The sequence below is a fragment of the Phaethon aethereus genome (genome assembly GCF_964289735.1).
Source record: "Phaethon aethereus genome assembly, chromosome: 8".
Taxonomy (NCBI): domain Eukaryota; kingdom Metazoa; phylum Chordata; class Aves; order Phaethontiformes; family Phaethontidae; genus Phaethon; species Phaethon aethereus.
The window spans coordinates 7,151,258-7,169,041 of NC_138584.1; the positions used below are offsets into that span (position 1 = coordinate 7,151,258).

General features: G+C 40.9%; 1 protein-coding gene across 1 annotated transcript in view; it reads right to left on the reverse strand.

The window, feature by feature from the left end:
* Window positions 1-1,858: 1,858 nt before the first annotated feature.
* Window positions 1,859-17,784, reverse strand: part of KIFAP3 (kinesin associated protein 3) — a gene marked incomplete at its 3' end in the record, with an annotated part of 74,606 nt that continues 58,680 nt past the window's right edge. The window contains exon 20 of the mRNA XM_082002614.1: window positions 1,859-1,967. Within this exon, the coding sequence (XP_081858740.1) occupies window positions 1,859-1,967 (109 nt within the window). The remainder of the gene's footprint in view (window positions 1,968-17,784) is intronic.

Genomic DNA, 17,784 nt, shown 5'->3' on the forward strand with positions numbered 1-17,784 from the left:
TATTTTTAAAAAATATTAGTTAATCTTGGCAATGCTGTTCTTTCACCTGCCTCCAGTAAGTGAAGCCATGAACAAGAAGCCAGCACAGGGAGGAGGCCGAAATCTGGTGAGAAATACCATGGCTAATTTTAGAATTGTTTCCAGTCGTGCAGTATGAAACATAGTGAGTAACAGTGCATGTAAAAGTGCACACTTTTAAAAGATAAAGAAAGGTTTAAAAAAAACAATCTTCATCTCAAAAATATTTTTGAAGTATAAGACTAATAGTCTGTCAGCTTCCTAAACAACACCATGCCTTTGAAGATCACCTTGGATTTTGGGGGATTACTGTCTGCTGTTTTAGTACTATCAGCCCCTGATGCAAGTCTATTCTCTGTTGAAGCAAGAAATGAGGCTGTGCTGGTTTTGGCTGCGAGAGTGTTAGTTTTCTTCATAGCAGCTAGTATGGGGCTGTGTTTTGGGTTTGTGCTGGAAACAGTGTTGATAACACAGGGATGTTTTAGCCATTGCTGAGCAGTGCTTACACAGAGCCGAGGCCTTTTCCGCTTCTCACCCCAACCCACCAGCGAGGAGGTGGGGGGGCACAAGAAGCTGGGAGGCGACACAGCCAGGACAGTTGACCCCAACTGACCAGAGGGATATTCCAGACCATGTGGTCATGGTCAGGATATAAAGCACACTCAGCATATAAAGCTGGGCAGAAGGAGGAGGAAAGGGGGGACATCAGAGTGATGGCATCTGTCTTACCAAGTCACTGTTACACATGATGGAGCCCTGCTTTCCTGGAGATGGCTGAACACCTGCCAGCCGGTGGGAACTGGTGAATGAATTCCTTGTCTCGCTTTGCTTGCGTGCCCGGCTTTTGCTTTACCTATTAAACTGTCTTTATCTCAACCCATGAGTTTTCTCACTTTTACTCTTCTGATTCTCTCCCCCATCGCACCAGCAGGGAGTGAGCAAGCGGCTGCATAGGGCTTGGTTGCCAGCTGGGGTTAAACCACAACAGAGGAAGAAAAAAGGAGAGAAACAATCCAATGGCAAATCAATAGCCATTTAAAAAAATAATATCATGAGGTGGAGGTAGCTTTTCTTTTAAAAAAAGTGAAAATTCTGAACCGAGTTACAGTGGTTTTTTTTTTCTCTTGCTAGTCCTCAGGATGTGGCCGTCTTCTCTCAACCCACAGAACTCTCTTTAAACACTATGGTAAAGGTATCCTGTTGTAGTGTGGTTTCTAATTTTAAGTGTTTTCAAGCATTTAAACTAGATTGTAAATGTTTGAATGTCCAGGGAGTGAGTCTGTGCCATTTTTCCATTATTAAAGTTGTCAGACCCTGGACTGGACTTTGGTAACTATGTGTCAGGGCAGTGCCAGGAGATGTTGGGGCTTAACAGTGTTCCTGTTACTTAAGTGCTAGAGGGAAACAGTCCATGTGGATCACACTTCACAGGATGCATTCTTCTTAAATGGCTTGTAAAACAAATGAAACGTTGGTTAGAAACACATTCACCACTGCTGACCACAAAGGTTTTTATATTTAATAGAAATTAAATTAGTAGCTTAATATACATAACGTGACAGTTTCCAGTCCAGTAGCTTTCCGATTCTTGCTTTCGAGTCACAGAGCAAATGCTGTACAAAAATGAGAACAAAGAGCAACCAAAGAGTAAACACTGTCACTAACATGCTGGACCCAGAAAGGCTAGGTTTATCCGGAGCTACACACGCCAAAGGATACGTAATGATGGACCCACCGTGGTACAATCATGCATTACCAAGGGATGGATCTACTGCCGGCCACGCACATGCTGGTTCCTCCAGGGCAGGTGCCAGCACCCTGGACTGCAGAGCAGGCTGCTTTATCGTGCTCCATAGCTGTAGTAGTAAGGTTCATCCGGGCGGTATCCATACGCCGTCGCTGGGCGGCCAGGAACCCCTGGTGTTTGACCAAATCCATCGACCCCGATGCTACAAAACAAGAACAGAGAGAAACTGTAGGTTTCTGTATGGTAGGGAAGGCGCAGCAGTGCTGGTGTCTCCAACTCTTCCTGCCACAGAGGTAATTTTGTGAGGCAACTTTGCAAGGTGTCTTCCCCTTCTAGCCAGCACTGCTCTGTCTCCTCTTCCCTTGGTGTGAAAAGAAATGCCGCAGAAAAATCAACACAACTCCTACCAAGGAAAGGCTTTCAGGTCAAACAGAAATTTCAGAAGACACAGAAGTGTTCCCTCCTATCCTTTTATGGATTTACTGCAAAGGACTTTACTTCTGTGACTTAATTTCTCTACCTGTACATTAAAGTTAACATGTCTTTCAGGAAAGGCTTCAAGCATGCTTCTTGCAAAGCCCACTGGTAACCCTGCCCTACACAGCACATCTGAATAATCCAACTTCCTCCCTTCAGTACATTTCTGAAGCCCCTGGGAAAATACCAGCTAGAACTGAGAAAGTGAGACTATCTTGCACAGCAACATAGTTCAGCAAAGGACAGGGTTTCTGGTGGAATACAAGATTGACAGCCAAATGGCAGAAAGAATTCATCATATACTGAAAGGCTATGTATTAACGAGGCAGAATAATTCATTTTTCATACAGAACAGCATCTTTTACACCAAAAAAAGTCCCACAGCAATGAATTAGATACTAAAGCACAAGAACTGCACAGGGAAAAGTGGCACATATTTCATGCTCAACAATTACTCTCATGCAGGAGGTAGAGGAAAAATGAACATTGCCTAAGATACTGGATTACTGCCTATTCATAGTTATGTCACTTTTTAACTTCCACTTCAGTAGAAGGACAAATGGAAAAGGATTCTGATTTATTGTCTGACTAAAGATGCATTGAAAGGAGTTGAACTTCCCCTCTGAAGACTGTCAAAACACAAAGAACCAAAGTGCTTTTGGAGTGGAGAAAAGCTGAACCTCATTACTGCCAATTATACATATGGACCATGGGTTATGCAACAGTCAAGGCTGGGAAAGAATGACCCATCAAGAAGATGTACAATGGGTGGGCCCCAGGCCCTGGCTCAGCAAAAAGCTGGCACCGCTGAATTGGTTGGACTGAAAGGGCTCAGCTGAAGTGGTGGGGGACCATGTCCATAACTCTGTCCTTGCAAAGATACTTTCCTCAGATTGTTTCCTCCGTGAGGTCCTAGAAGAGGATCCTTGGTGCCTGGTTTCTCAGGAAGCTAGTTCACTCATGGGATATTCTGATAATCAGGTGAAGGTCAAAGGTCTGAGGCTGAAATTTGAGAAGCCAAACTGCAGAGGAAATCATTCTGTTTCACCCGAATGTATCTTAAGAAATGCAGCGCCCTCAAAATGCTTTGCTGTTTCCACATCTGCCTGTCTGTATTTGAACTGGCAATGCTCTTGTCGCGTAACTTGTACACAGAGCCATCAGTCTGACCTTAAAGGCTGATCAACACGGCAAAGAGAAGCAGAGGAACAGTAGTGTACCTGGTAGCGGTGCAAAGCTATGTGAACACATGCCTCTGGCTCCACACCTTTCTCTCGAAAAGTAACAGGACTCAAAAGTCCTGTTACTCTTTCTCCAAGCCCATTATGAAATGAGCTCATGACCTCTGAGATACCTTCCCCAGGTCCCTCCTTTGTACCTGGCAAACAACAGCTTTCTCATTAGCAGGCTTGAAGCTTTAAAAGACTCATGAAAGAAAGGAGTAAGAGAAGTCCTGTTATTTTGTCTGCATATAACTCTCACCTCCAGAAACCAAACCCTACATTCACCTTAGAGATGGTCCCCACTTCTACCACTGTTACTGATTTGCAGTACGCACAAGGATTAGACAAAGAGCCCTCAAAAGGGCTGCCATTAGGTACAGCTTTCTGAACACAGACCACAAAGCTCTTCCAAACAAGCCAACAAGGACCTAGCGTGAAGCTGACTAGTTTGTTTGGCAGTTCAGAAAACAAACAAGCAGAATAACTACTGTAAAACAATGCCAATTCTTTTAAGAGTTCTTCCAGTACTGTTAGTATTAGGAGTTAATAACATACTAAAAGAAGGTGTAGCGGGATTTGGAAGTGCAGAATCCAGTTTTGTTGTGCGACTACAAGTTCCCAGTTGCCAGTGATACCGGATGTGTAACACTGCAGAGAAGCAGGACCCTTTAAGGCTATCTTTAAACTTAGGAATTCTATTGTTTTCTTCCAAGGATCCTTAAAGCATCTACAGTCGATTTATAAAGAAAAGATATTTTAACAGAAAATGCTTTTCTGGGTTTATCTGTCAATGTTTTTTTCTGTGACTATAACAACATTAGTTGTGGGTATGTTGTTTTTATTATGAGTATGGTAGAATAGCAGAAATGGAAAGAGCCCCTAACTACTGAAATCTTAATTCTGGAAAGATGGTGTAGGTGACTAGGCTGCGAGTCCTGTAGGCAGGGAGGCTGCTGGCTGCAAGTCAAGCTAGTGGGGGACATACCTTGGCTTACAGGGGAGACAACAGTAGCCATCCTCAGGTTTACTGTGGCAGAGAGTGTCAGTGGCCGGGGACATATCCTGAAGGAGAACTTTCTTCTTAAATGTAAATGTGGCTTCTCTTGATACTCCAGAGTTTGAAAAATTTCTTTTGGTCGCTCCGTTATACGCTACTTAACTAAAATAGCATTGGAGGTTTTTTGGGGGGTGAGGTAATAACGACACAGAGCCACGAGGTGGCAATGGGTCTCCATCACTGCAGGCAGAGCTGTTCCACTTACTTCCAGTTTAATAATCCTTATTCAGAGAAGTTTTAAATGTATTTAAATTGATAACAAAAGCAGGGAAAATATGGTTTCAATCACATTCTCAGCAAATAATTTTTTAAATATTTTTTTTATAAATGTGTAAGTAATTAGGTAAAGATCCCTAGAGTTTAAACTTTGAGGAGTATCAGTTATTTCCAAATGGTTTAGACATATGTTAGTGTCCTGAAGAAAACTGGAAGAGATGGATCAGCTGATAACTGCTTTGGACAGTTAAAAAAAAATAAAAAGAAAGGATCAAAAAAAAATCACATTAAAACACCTTGATCAAATCACCACTCTCTCCTATCTAAATATTTCTCTTAAGTAAATGAAGGCTTCAAAAAAACGTTGGCTTCATTTTTACATGTTAGTGCTCTTGAAACATACCAGCTTTGCCTATTTGATTGTTTGCGCTGGCAGCCTGTAGCAAAACGCTTGTCCTCTTAGTTGAAGGAAGGGCTGTTGAACCCAGGAGGTAACTGAGGGGTAGGGCAACAAAACGGCAAACACGCGTCTGGAGACTGGAGTCTGGCTTACTCATAAGGCCGGCAGGCCAAGGGCAATGACTCTGCAAGCATAACCTACGGAGGTGGAGACAGAGGTTTAAAAACCAAGTCTTGATGAATCCTTGCCACTTCTGCCAAGAACAGCAGAAGGGTAGAGCCAGGAAAGATGGTAACTTCTCGGCTGTAAACACTTGTTGGGTAACAATTGGCCTGAGATCATGATTTGTGCCATGTGTTCTTAGATTTATACCAGCAATCAACTTCAAAACTTGCTCCTAGGGAAAATGTTTCATTGGCCATATTTATACAGTATCTACAGGGCAACTCAGTAGAACAAGTATCAGCCTGTCTTCCCAGAAATTTAGGGACACATAATTATGCCGTCAAGGCAACAATATTCATCCACAAATTGGCATTTTTTGCTCCTGTTAGTCAGCCCTGTTCATCTACGTACCTAGCAGAAGTGCATGCAATCCCTGTAGCGGATACGGACGACACCACAACGAGCTCCTCAGATAAATTATTTATGCCATTGTCTTAATCCGCAAGATAAGGCAGTTTTGTCTCAAAATTGCACACATGCACACAGAGAGATAGGTGCTTGCTAACCGCTTTGTAAAAGCACAACTGTTTTCTTGTGCAAAGTTTACCACCATGCCTGGAGCTGAGGGAGTTAAACAGTGAACAGCACAGCTAATTACTATGTACTGCTAACCTCAGTTGCTGGTTCATTTTGAGACCCTTTAAAATATGAACTGTGTATTTTACCCCTATGCACTCTCTTAATGATTTGTTTTTTTTAGACTGAAATCACTTCCAGCCATCAGTTATACTCGCGGTCTCTACACATGCACTTCTCCAAGCACAAATATTTCTTTTTCCTATTGGTCTGCCAGCCCCTGTCAGAGCAAATTTCACTTTAAACTAAATGCTATGATACTTAAAACCTCTTGGATTACTCAGGCTGCTAGTGTGATCTATGACCTTCCCCAAATGACAGCTGAACTTTCCAATTTGCTTGTACTGCTGGGGAACTGAAGAACACATGCCGAAGAGGAAAATGTTCCTGATGTGCATGAGTGAGGAGAGATTTCTTAACAGCTCTGCTTATTGATACTTAGTCTGATTCATGACACCCAAATTAATATGCCCATCTAGGATCCTAGGTGCCCTGACATAATTTAAAATGTAAAGACCAATCGCATCCCCCCTCACAGCAGGAAATGCCAGCCAGCATCTCACTGTGTCCACAAAATACTTGCTTTCCTTAACTCTCTCCTGCATCCAGAGCCTCAGAGACTAGAGAGGTTTTCTGGTACGTCTGGAAGACTTGGTAGCCTCAGACAGGGAGCACTCTGCCAGCTACCCTCTGCTGGGGTTCCTGCTCAGGTATCTTCGCTGCTTGTGAGTGCACGGTACAGGAAGAGAGGCTCTTGAGCTTAGTCTGAACTAGGGTAATTAGCACCTGGGTGCAGACTGACCACAGAGCAAGGCTGCTTTCTTTAAATTTTCCTGATGCGATAGACACCTGAGCCTGTCCACACTCCCGTTCACACTCTGACTAGTTCTGGTGCTGACAAGTTGCTCTAAACCAGGTACTAATTCCTCCCGCATAACCAGAGCCTCAGAAATGCAAGTCCCGGGTCACTGGGGAAATTCTTGGTCAAAACTAACTCCTTGAAATCCAACTGGAAATCCCCCAGTAGGATACATGGATCTTGGAGTGATCCCAGCAAGAAACACTGCTTGGGAAACAGGTATGCACGCTCACGAAAGAGGCATGAAGCAGTATGGCAAGACTGGTACCAGACTACTATAAAGGGCTGTGAGTGCCTGTGCAGGCAAAGGTGGCCCAGGAAGAGAGTCTTCGACTTAAGAGGGTGAAACATCAGTTTAGGAGCTTACACTTCAGGGCCCGAACTTCCTCCTTTTCATCGCTGGAAGCCCAAAATCAAGCACCCTGAAATCACTGCCCACTGGAAACAAAATCCAAACTAAATGCATATGGTGCTTCCAGCAGAGCCACAATTTCAGCTACATTTCTTTTCATCCTAAACCCGTTCTAAAAGCCTGTCAATCCCTCCTACTTATTCTGTATCAGCAAGTGTTGTACCAGCCTCACATGTGAAAGGCTCCCAGTTACTCACTGGGTATACAAGTTTTTTAATAAAATAGATTTTATTTTTATAACAAAATTATAAAAGATCTATAAATTTATAATTCACTAGGTCCTCTGATCTTGGTAAGACCAAGCAAACACTACTTACAGCCCTCAACTCATCAGCAACCCTACCAAGGCCTAATGAGGGAATCACACCCAAAGTTCTCCAGATGCTCAAGTGAGCCACTGAGAGGGTTTATTTGCAGGTGTAAACCTGAGGCCCCTGTTTACACACATGGCACCTTTTCTTGCTGCCATTGATCACACCTGCAGCTTTGCAAAACTGATCCTGAGTATCAGAGAATGGGGTTTCAACCAGAAGGTTTCTGAACATCCTTCAGAAGCCTGACATCAGTACAGTTCATAACAACCCCTCTGTTTCCTCTGTACTTTCTCCCTTTATACTCCTTCTATTATTGTTTCTAAAAAAACAGTCTTCACTCTCAAAACATCCCTTTCCCTACCCCAGGCAGGCATTCAGAATTTTGTGCGGCGCATCCTTTAAGTCCTAATGTTCCCCTTCTGTGAATCTACTTGTGACAGCACTGTTGATAACATACTGTACAGTTACCATCCTATATTGCTTTATAAACTCTCATGCCATAAACCCCTGTAATCTATAATGCTCTCTGAAGTTCCTGTGTATAACAGACAAAAGTTATGTTCAGATGAAGACCGAAGGCTGTATTTTTCCCTCAGGAGGTACCTAAGCCATAGAAACGGTACACCAGTCTCTCCTCTCGAGACAAGCACAGCAAAGTCTGTATTTTTTCTCTCCTCTCAGTGGGGTTTTTTTGTTGTTGGTGGTGGTTTTTGTTTGTTTTTTTTTTAAAGTGTTGATGAAAAGTGCTAGACTGTAGGTCTAGCATTGTCTCGCAATGCTTGCAGTGCAGGGCAGTATAATCACATATGGGATGCGGCAGAGGCTGCAGTCCTGCTAGCCCAACTAGGAGACCAGTTTGCAAATGCTGCAGCTTCCTCCCTCCCTCTGCAGGTCTCCTCTGCACAGAGGCCAGGGTATGGAAAAGCAGGGGGAGCTGGGGCATCCAGGCCTTGACCCTGTACAGTGATGATTCAGGCACGGGAGGTAGGAAATGTTTTTGAATTCCATAGTATAAACATAGACCTCCAAGTTCTTAAATTATCTTCAGGTAAGATATATTTAGCTAATCCTTTGCAGGTAACCAGCTAACAAACACACTTTAATCAAGGCTCAAAGCCTGTGAAACCCATGGACTCTTTGGCCTTTCTGCTGGTACTCACTGTCAGCTAACATTGGATAACAAATTTTCATAACATCAGTCATGAAAGAGAGAAGGGCATCAGAAAGTGGCATAAAACTGGTTGCTTTTCCCCTTGCTTAGAGTCTAGACATTGAGAAGATGATCGTATTTACTTCTATGTGCCAGCTACCTCCGGTTTTGTTTCCACTGACCATAATTTTCTGTCCTTCAGAGTAAGAGCACAAACCATGGGTTATGGAGAAACAGCATACAACTGAGAAGCCTTAGAAAAAACAGTGTTTCTTTATATAATGTCCTGTAACTGTAGATTCTCCCATTACTGGTAATGACGTTAAACTATAAACCACAAGTCTCTTAAATTCTGCCTCTCACAGCCCCTACTTTCTTTCTCCCCTATCTGTGAAGCTTTTTTTTCCCCATGCTTTCTATCCCTCAAGCTCAAGTGGGAGTGGAGTTTCATGGCAGGGACTGTGACTTTGCACACCACAAATACCAAGTCCATGTCTACGTTAGCATTGAATATTAATGTTCCTTAAACAGTTAATACTGAATCTGCTCAAAAGATAGAAAATGTCAGGATGAACCTGTGCAATAATACTTTAGCTCCCTTGTGCATCATGATAGAGCTTTTATGGATATGACCATGTCTCTCCTATGTGATCCAGCCTTCTTCAGTGCAACTTAATGACTTAAAAGTTTCCAGTTGCTTCTGGACTTGGTGCCCAGTTGTATCTCAGCACAATACTGCTGTTTCTGCCATTTAATTATGAACAAATGCAAATCTGACAATTGAAGAGAAATGAGCACTATGTCTTCTGTGTCAGGCTCCAGCTATGCACCAAGCAATAAGCATGCCAAAATTCACTGGTGGGGAGGCAGCATTTAAAAAAATAATAAAATATATATTTCCCAAATGAATAGTAAGAAAGCACTGAACTAAAAACAAATGACCTTGCCTAGCCAAATTCAGTAAAAGCCTTGCTTGAAGGACATAGAGCTTGCCATCCCAGCTCTGTGAAAGCAGCCTGGGACTTGGGCTCAGTTTCTTGCTCTGTCAGTTACCTGCTGTGTGATCCCAGGAAAGTTGCTCCTTTTCTCCATGACCTCAGTTTCCCATTGGAGTATTGAAAGAAAAAACACCCCAGACATTAAAGGGACAAACTACAGTAATGAGAAGACTCAAATTAGACTGATGTAGATAGAAAAGACTTTTGCTTATTCTGTAAAACCCCTCAAAGAGGAGGGGAAAAAAAAAAAAAAAGAATATTTCTGATCTGCTAGAAAGGCAACAAATCCAGAATACAGCCGGGAGGCAAAACAGCAAGTCAAGAACTCAAGTTGTTTCATATGGCTGTCTTGTCTCTTTGAAGGGCATCGGGATAACGTCACTGGCATTCCCTCACCCAGGCTCACAGCTCCACCACGTGGATGGGAAGTTCCTCAGCTATTCTGTACAGGATTTGTTAAAAGGTCAAATGCACAGTCAGAGCTGGAATGGAAACCAAGAGTTCTGACTTTCCATTATAAGCCTGACAGAAACATCTCCTGTGCTGTTGGCTCAACAACTGGCCAAACTCACTGATTAGATATATCCAATTCTTAAAAATTAATTAAGAACTAAAACAAATAAAAAAGCCCTGAGGAACAAACAATAAAAAGCAAAGATGATGGCCTTCCCTCCCCCTTCTCTCCTTGCACAGTCCAAAATATGTGTGTCAAGTCCATAAATTGAAGAGTGCGTTGCCTTAGTCTTAAACTAGTAAGATGTCTGGCTTGGGAAGGTTTCAAGCATGTCTTTTACTGAGCTCCAGAAACATCAGGGTTCTGTTGGGTACAGAAGCTTCAGCCTCAGCAGAATAAGATCCTGAAGTAGCAACTTCGCAGAGGTGACTGGTGTCACTGACTAGATCAGCTCAGGATCTGGTCAACGATTTCCAGAGGCTCCTGACTAGCCTTCCCATTTCCAGACAGGAAGCGTTTCTTGCTTCCTGTACTAGGTTACAGAGCAGAGTCACTGTGAAAATGTCCTCTGAGATAAACAGCTGAAGTGGAAATGCAAGTTTTCGGTGCCTTGCATTGAAGCACTTGTAGCTGAAGAATTATTCCTTTAAATTAATTTATAGAAGCTCCTCAAGTCCAAGCATTGCCACTCAGCTCTGTGCTTCAATAAAAATGGGGAAAAAAGTTCCCTCTTAGGCACAAATGCCCAGAAGATCCATGCCAACAGGCTACTGGCTGATAGTTGTGCTGTCTCCAGGGCTCAGCACCAAAAATCAGGCAACTCAATGTGGATGTTAATCCAGATGCTGGAGGGAAGGAGAGTCAAAAAATCTGTTCTGCTTTGACTTACAGCTGCAGCCAATAAAAGCTTTCAAAGTCTTTTCTGGAAGTTAACATTACTAGGGGATTTGCAGTGTTCACTAGAGCACACAGCAAATGCAGTTGGAGCATTATTACTGATTAATAACTTTAAGTATTTTTTACCACCATAGATGATTGTCCAGATTTCAACCACTTTTAAATATCAACACAGGGCCCTAGTGAAGTCTTGTTAAAATCTATCCCAAATCAGTGATGATTTTAGTGTAAACCAAGAAGGAAGTAAATCTCTATGTCTCTTACTGCTTGCTTTCTTAGGGCTAACTCTGGATATATGAGAGAACAAGCCAGATACAAATACAGCTGTGGAACGTTTTCTGGGAGACCTGTAACTCAGAGTAGCATTATTATGCAAAAATTTCAACTTTAATTAAATGAACGAAAAATGTTTCCAAGCCAAAGTCTGGGCAAGGAGTCTTAAAAAAAAAAAAACACACAACCAAAAAAACCCAAACTTTAAAAGCTCAAAACCCAGAGCCAAATAAAGTCTCTAAACTAGATGTTTGCCTTTTTTTTAACCATGAGATATATAAAAAAAAAAAAAAAAAAAGGCATTTTTCCAGAGGGAAAAGAAAAGGGTAGTCCAGTCATCATACTTGAATGGCTGAAGCTGATAAACACAGATTCTAAGAATCAAATTTTAGTATCAAAACAATTTTAACTATTTGGCAAAGAAATTAATTTTATATGTTACATTAATTTTTATACCAGAGACTTGTTCGCAGCACATGTTCAGTTCAGATAATAACCATACGAAATACCCTACTGATGTACAGGACTTTTCAAAACTACTCATTGTAGGTTTAATTTTGAATCCCATGAGCATACTTATATATAGCATACAAAACACCCTTCACTTTATTACAGTTTTAAATCTTTCTTCCAGGTCTGGCCTTACAACCAACTTGTCTTGATAAAATAGGTCACTTGAAAAAGGAAAGCTCAATAAAATGAATTACAAAAACAACAAGATTAAACTGATTGTGCTGTTTTTGTACAGTGCAGCTGAATTCTGCAAATATGCTGCTGGCTGTGGTTTGGCATTTAACAGCATGCGATCAGTGAGAAGGAGGAAATTTTATTCTCATTAACTGTTGCAGATTTACTGCAGTGAAAAAGGGCTATGTAACCTGAGAAGTGACAGAATGGAAAGATCAAAGCAGCAGTCTGGAAACTAAATAAACCTTCTGGCTACTTCCTGCAAGGAAAATTCACTCTGGCAATGTAAAACAGAGTCCAGTTAAAAACTACTCTCAGTTTTATGAGCTGTCACAGCAGCTTGAGTGGTTTGGACCAGTCAAGTTTAGAACATTATATTTCCTTGTTTTTGTCTCAGATACTTCTGTAAGCAGTTTTATAGTTTCTTTCTTTTTTTTCTTTTTTTTTTTTTTTTTTTTTTTTAAAGAGAAAAATAAAATTCTTTTCTTTTGGTTGAAATCGAGAAGGTCACAGCTAAACTCATTAAAAACAAGCAGGTCTTCATTTGCACATTCCATTCCCATTTACTACGTTTTAATATTTTACTTTAAGATTTATAAGCAATGTACATTTGCCTTAATAACTCTTCCGCATTCTGTTCACTTATTGTTTAATATAAGTGCAAATCAGTTTACAGAGCCCAGATGGCTTGTAACCAGGGAGCCAGCCTATTCCTAGTAGCACATCTGGAGGGACTACGAGCAGCAGACAGAACGTGGGAATTAATTAATGTTACATTTCAGAAGAGACAGACCCAGGCTTGGGGGATTTTTTGGTAAGACATTCCAAAGTACTTGAGCTAACTGTTACAGAATTTTGGTATTCTTTTAAAATCTTAATAGCCACCTAAACCATGTCGGTTAAATGAGGCCAACTGCAGGTGGAACACAGCAAAATAAAAAGCAACTAAAAAATGTAAAATAAGTGATGGCGAGAAAAAGACCTGAGTAACCTACATTCCAGAAGAGCTGAAGTGCATTAAACCCTCAGTGCCAAGTCTCTTCCAAATGGCATCTGCAACTTGCTGAAAAAACTGCATCTTTAAAATATTCCCAAGCAAGCTATTTCGTCTCTTAGCATACTAGTGTAATTGTTCAGAGCAATTAAACAGCTCTTACAGTAAATGAAAGAAGTGCAACATGATCCTTCATGATTACAGACCACACACCTTGGAGAGGTGGTGTGGTCCGGTCACTGGGGCACTGTGAGAGCGGTCAGGAGAGCACTGCTCTGCTCCACGCTCTGGCACCTGATTTTGGATGAGTAACTTCTCTTCTCCTTGGCTTTGGTTCCCTGCCTATCTTGACTATCAGCTCTCTAGGGTACAGACTGTGTGTTGGGAAATGTAAGGAGAGCTGGTTGGAAGCTTCTCCTGATACAGTCTAAGAACAGAATAATAAATAAGCGCTCAAGCACATGCAAAAGTTGCTGTATAAAGAATACTGTATATGAAGAATATTGTCCTTAGCTGGATATTATCAATTGCAGGCAGTGCTGGACCCCAATCCTTTAGTGGTGCAGTATGCACAGATCTCCAAACCCTGGTAAAATCTCATTGATGAATATGGTTCATAGGGAAAAATCTTCTTCCCCTTGAATAATCAGACTCCTAGTTTTCAAAAATGCTACAATAACCGTCCACATCATAACAGCATAATTTGGTCAAATATGTATTACTAACATGTAAACTGGATTATAATTTCATCAGGTTGCAGTATTTAATTTCTATAAACATGGCTTTGAGAAGAAAGCATGAAAAAACTAATGAAATGACAGCTAGCGGGGAATATGACCACTACCTAAAAAAAAAAAAAAAAAAAGAAAGGGAAGAGAGAACTCTAGTTTAGTACTGGTGCAGAAACAAACTATTATAAATTAGACATGAAAAAATTCAAGCTCACATTCAAAAGCTCTTAGCAATGAAGCACCACTCCCACATTTAAGTACTGAAGGAAAACAACTATACAGTGAATTTTGATTTAGGCCATGATCCAGGAGCTGAAGAAATCAAGTAAAGACTTCCAATAAGCTTGTCCCAGACTGAGACAAAAACCCTCAAAAAGGCAGTTCCTGCTTCCTTATTACTATCTTTTAGATGCAAGATCTTAATTCCAACCATATGTACCACCTGAACAGGCACTGATGAACCAAAAGCAACTTACTAACTTTTCATGTGAAACAGGCAGGTAAGTGCTGTGTAGTCCAAGCGTTGTATTCTTTAACTCTGTTACGTCAAGCCATATAAAGCCATATCAGAAGTTTAGCTAAATCCTCCTGAACATATTCAATTTAACTTCTTTAAAACTGAAGATGTAGGCAGTTAGGAGAACAAACAGAATATAATAAAAAAAGAGATATGATTCTGCTACCACAAACAACATTTGCTAGTTAAAAAAATAAAACAAAACAAAACAAACAAAAACACCCCCTTATTTGTCTCCAGAAACTTCATTGGTTCTGGGCTTCTCTTTAAGGCCTTTTCAAATTCGTTTCAGTTGGATTTACAATTTGCTAATACTGATGTGTGATAAACTAATAAAACCTGCCTACAAGGTTATAGGCCCAATTTACTAATAAAACCTAATTCAATTCTCTTGGGAAATGCAAATTAAATAGTGTCCAAATGGTAGAAGCTGAGTACAACTCTGCTGAACATATTCCAAGGCAAAAAAGGGGTTTTTTTGTTTTTAAAATAAAGTTTAAGTATGGAAAAGAAAAAGTAATGCACAGAACTAAGAAATATCACTATGGTAAAATGTTTGAAAGTAGAACCATGTTGTAATAATACTTTATACTCTATTAGCTTTTCTTTCCATTAGTTAAAAGATTTTATACTCACTATATGTCCACTTGTAAGACAGGAAAGCATTACTGTCTCTATTCAAATGATGAGGAAAGAGATGTGGATACTTTCAATTCTACTGTAGCACAGACCCCACATCAGAACATGCTTTTTATCTAAGCTAATCTTTCCAAGAACCATGAAGCAGTTTCTTCTGCCACTGATGGCTGTAAAGGGTTGCCTGAGGCAGCTTGCTTTTATTGTCTACCTAGTTTTTCACCTTCAGAGGTTGCCTGCAAGATGGCTCTTAGCTACTGAAAGGCTGGGAAAGGAAAGTTCAAACTTTTAAATAAACTCTGCTCATTACTGAAAATGCAACATGGATGAGAGATGCTCCATAGCAGGGTCCTCAACTCCTCCAGCCTTTTCTTTAGGAAGAAGGTTCTTTATATCAGCAATATATCATGTAGGGTTTAGAGACTAAAGCAAGGAAAAGATGAAATCCTAACTCCAATACTTGAGAAGTACAACATATGATTGCTTTCAGCTAATCTAATTGAAGATGAGGACCTATATGGAAGATAGCTATAAATGTCGATGTAAGATGTAAGTTACAGGTACAGCCATTTAAAAGCATTTCGATAAACAATCAGCAAATGTGTATTTGCCAGCACCTGATGCAGTTCCTGTACCTGACCTGAACAGGAGCTATTCAGCTGTGACTCATGACTGGGAGTTCACACCACACTGCAGGCGTCAACAGGAATGGAAGGATACAGACCTAGGTCTTTCCCCCATGAGAATTCACATCTGATTTTCATCAGGGTATGAAAGCAAAAAAAGTCTGTGGATATGACTATTTTTGCCGTTCAATGTGGACTTTTAGCACTGCAGACATTACACGCTGGTAGCTTGGAGATAGGGATAGGCTAAATCACAGTAACAGTCTTCCTTGTGCTCCCACCAGGGCCTACGGCCATGTATTAAGTTACTGAAGCCCACATCGCTGCAGTTTCTGTCAACTCAAGACAACAGCTTGGTTATGCATGCCTATACTTGCCAACAACAGACACAGCTTAACTGAATTCAATGCAGAGCAGCCTGCAAGGCCCTGGCTCCATATGCTTAGTTCACAAAATATCACAATGACCTGCCATGGCAGGAAGAAGAAATGCAGCCACAGTTTTAGGCTGTAAAGCCAAGCAAGAGGAAAGATATTCCACCAGGGACAGAGACAGTCACCCTATAAAACTGGTTTTGTTTGACATGCCAAACCTCACTCCTTCCTGGGAAGAAGCTTCAATCAGATCTCTGTTGAGAGGAGATGTGAGCGCACACGCCCCTAACAGCGCACACAGAGAAACGCCTTGTCTTAGTGAAAACGAAGATTATAAAATGTAGCAGAGCTGCCCTTGTGCAATGAGGTTAAAGGATTCTGTGCTGGAGAAAACTTGCTTAGGAACAAAAAAAAAAAGTTTTGGCTAGCTCCAGCATTCCTAACTATTAATCTTTCTAAAGCTACAGACAGAGAGGATTTGGGTACTCTGCTGAAGATATTAAGAAAAAATTTTTGCAGTTCAGGTTTGTACCGTTATCTAGTTATAGCTGGGAAAGGTTAAAAAGTGGCCTCTTCCCTAAAAGGTAAAAAAAATACTGTGGATATCTCTATTAAAAGATATTTAGCCATTACTATTATGCTTGTGTCTTAAGTAATTAGTCTCTAGAAGGTGATTAAAATTTGATAAATGACCATAGATTCTTGAAGATGTCTTTCATCTGGTCTTTCTCCCTTGCAGCTCAGACACTAAGCTGTCATCACATTAGCCAAAGGTGAGGGATATTTTGTTTGCTACAATCATAAAACTTTCACTCTATATTAAGAGTTATCAGAACCAGGAGCCTTGAATACAAGTTTTAATAACAGATGAAAATTTCAAATCTATGCCTAATTCCCATCTGCTTCTGAAAGACAGTAAGACGATTCAAAGCTGGTAATCTAATCACAAAAGTCTTTTCCTAGCCAATGAAAAAACCTGGATACAAGCTGTCAAAACAACCCCCTCAGCCATGTATTTTCTGCTGAATGGAAAACATACCTTACGATCTGTTTGCATTCTGCTCCAAACCTTTGAGGAACACAAGAGATGGTGTTTATGTATTTTATCACCACTTCTGTGTACATTGTATTCTTAAATAATGCTATTTATAGACATCACACACAACAGTACAACTCCACTAAGAATATGGTTCAGAAATAAGAGCTGTAATCTAAAGCTGCAAAACACACAAGATAGAAATAGAAATGCTTTGTTTCTGGTAATCTAACAGTGCCTTGGGTCCCTAAAGCAAAGGTACTAGTATTAGAAAAATGCCAGCCTTCCAGGTCTTCACTTATGTGCTACTTTTCCTTTATGCTGACAAGTACCAGAAACAGTTATTCCTGCTTGCTTCAGGATATGGCTAGTATAGCAAGAATGCAAGCAAGTCTACAAACTGAATTCAAGGCTAGATACTTTTACAATTCCCTTCAAAGTTGTTCTGTATTTTATGATGCAGGAATTGATCATGCAAGGTGACAGTCAAGTCTGACAGTAGTAAGTACTCTAGCTTTCCAAGGGAAGTCCAAGAAACCCTGTGAAGGGAAGGCAATGCCTTTGAAAAATGCAGCCCCTGAGACACTCCACCTGATTCACCAGATGCATAGATGTTCGTACTGCTAATACTACACGTTTCCCTCTTAAAAATTATGGAGAAAAAAACCCCAATGTGCTACCCCAGCGAGCACAGGTGCCTATAAATACCTTAAATCTTTTAAGCTCCTGTTTTACTCTTTACTTCAAAAAAGAACTTCCCTACCCACCTAAGACTCTGCAGCAGGTCTAGGTATGTAGGTCCAGTGTCTCCTGGGACAGGAACTCTACAGGACATGGTTGCGATTCCCTGCTGCGTTACAGGAAAGTCAACCATTTCATCTGGATAT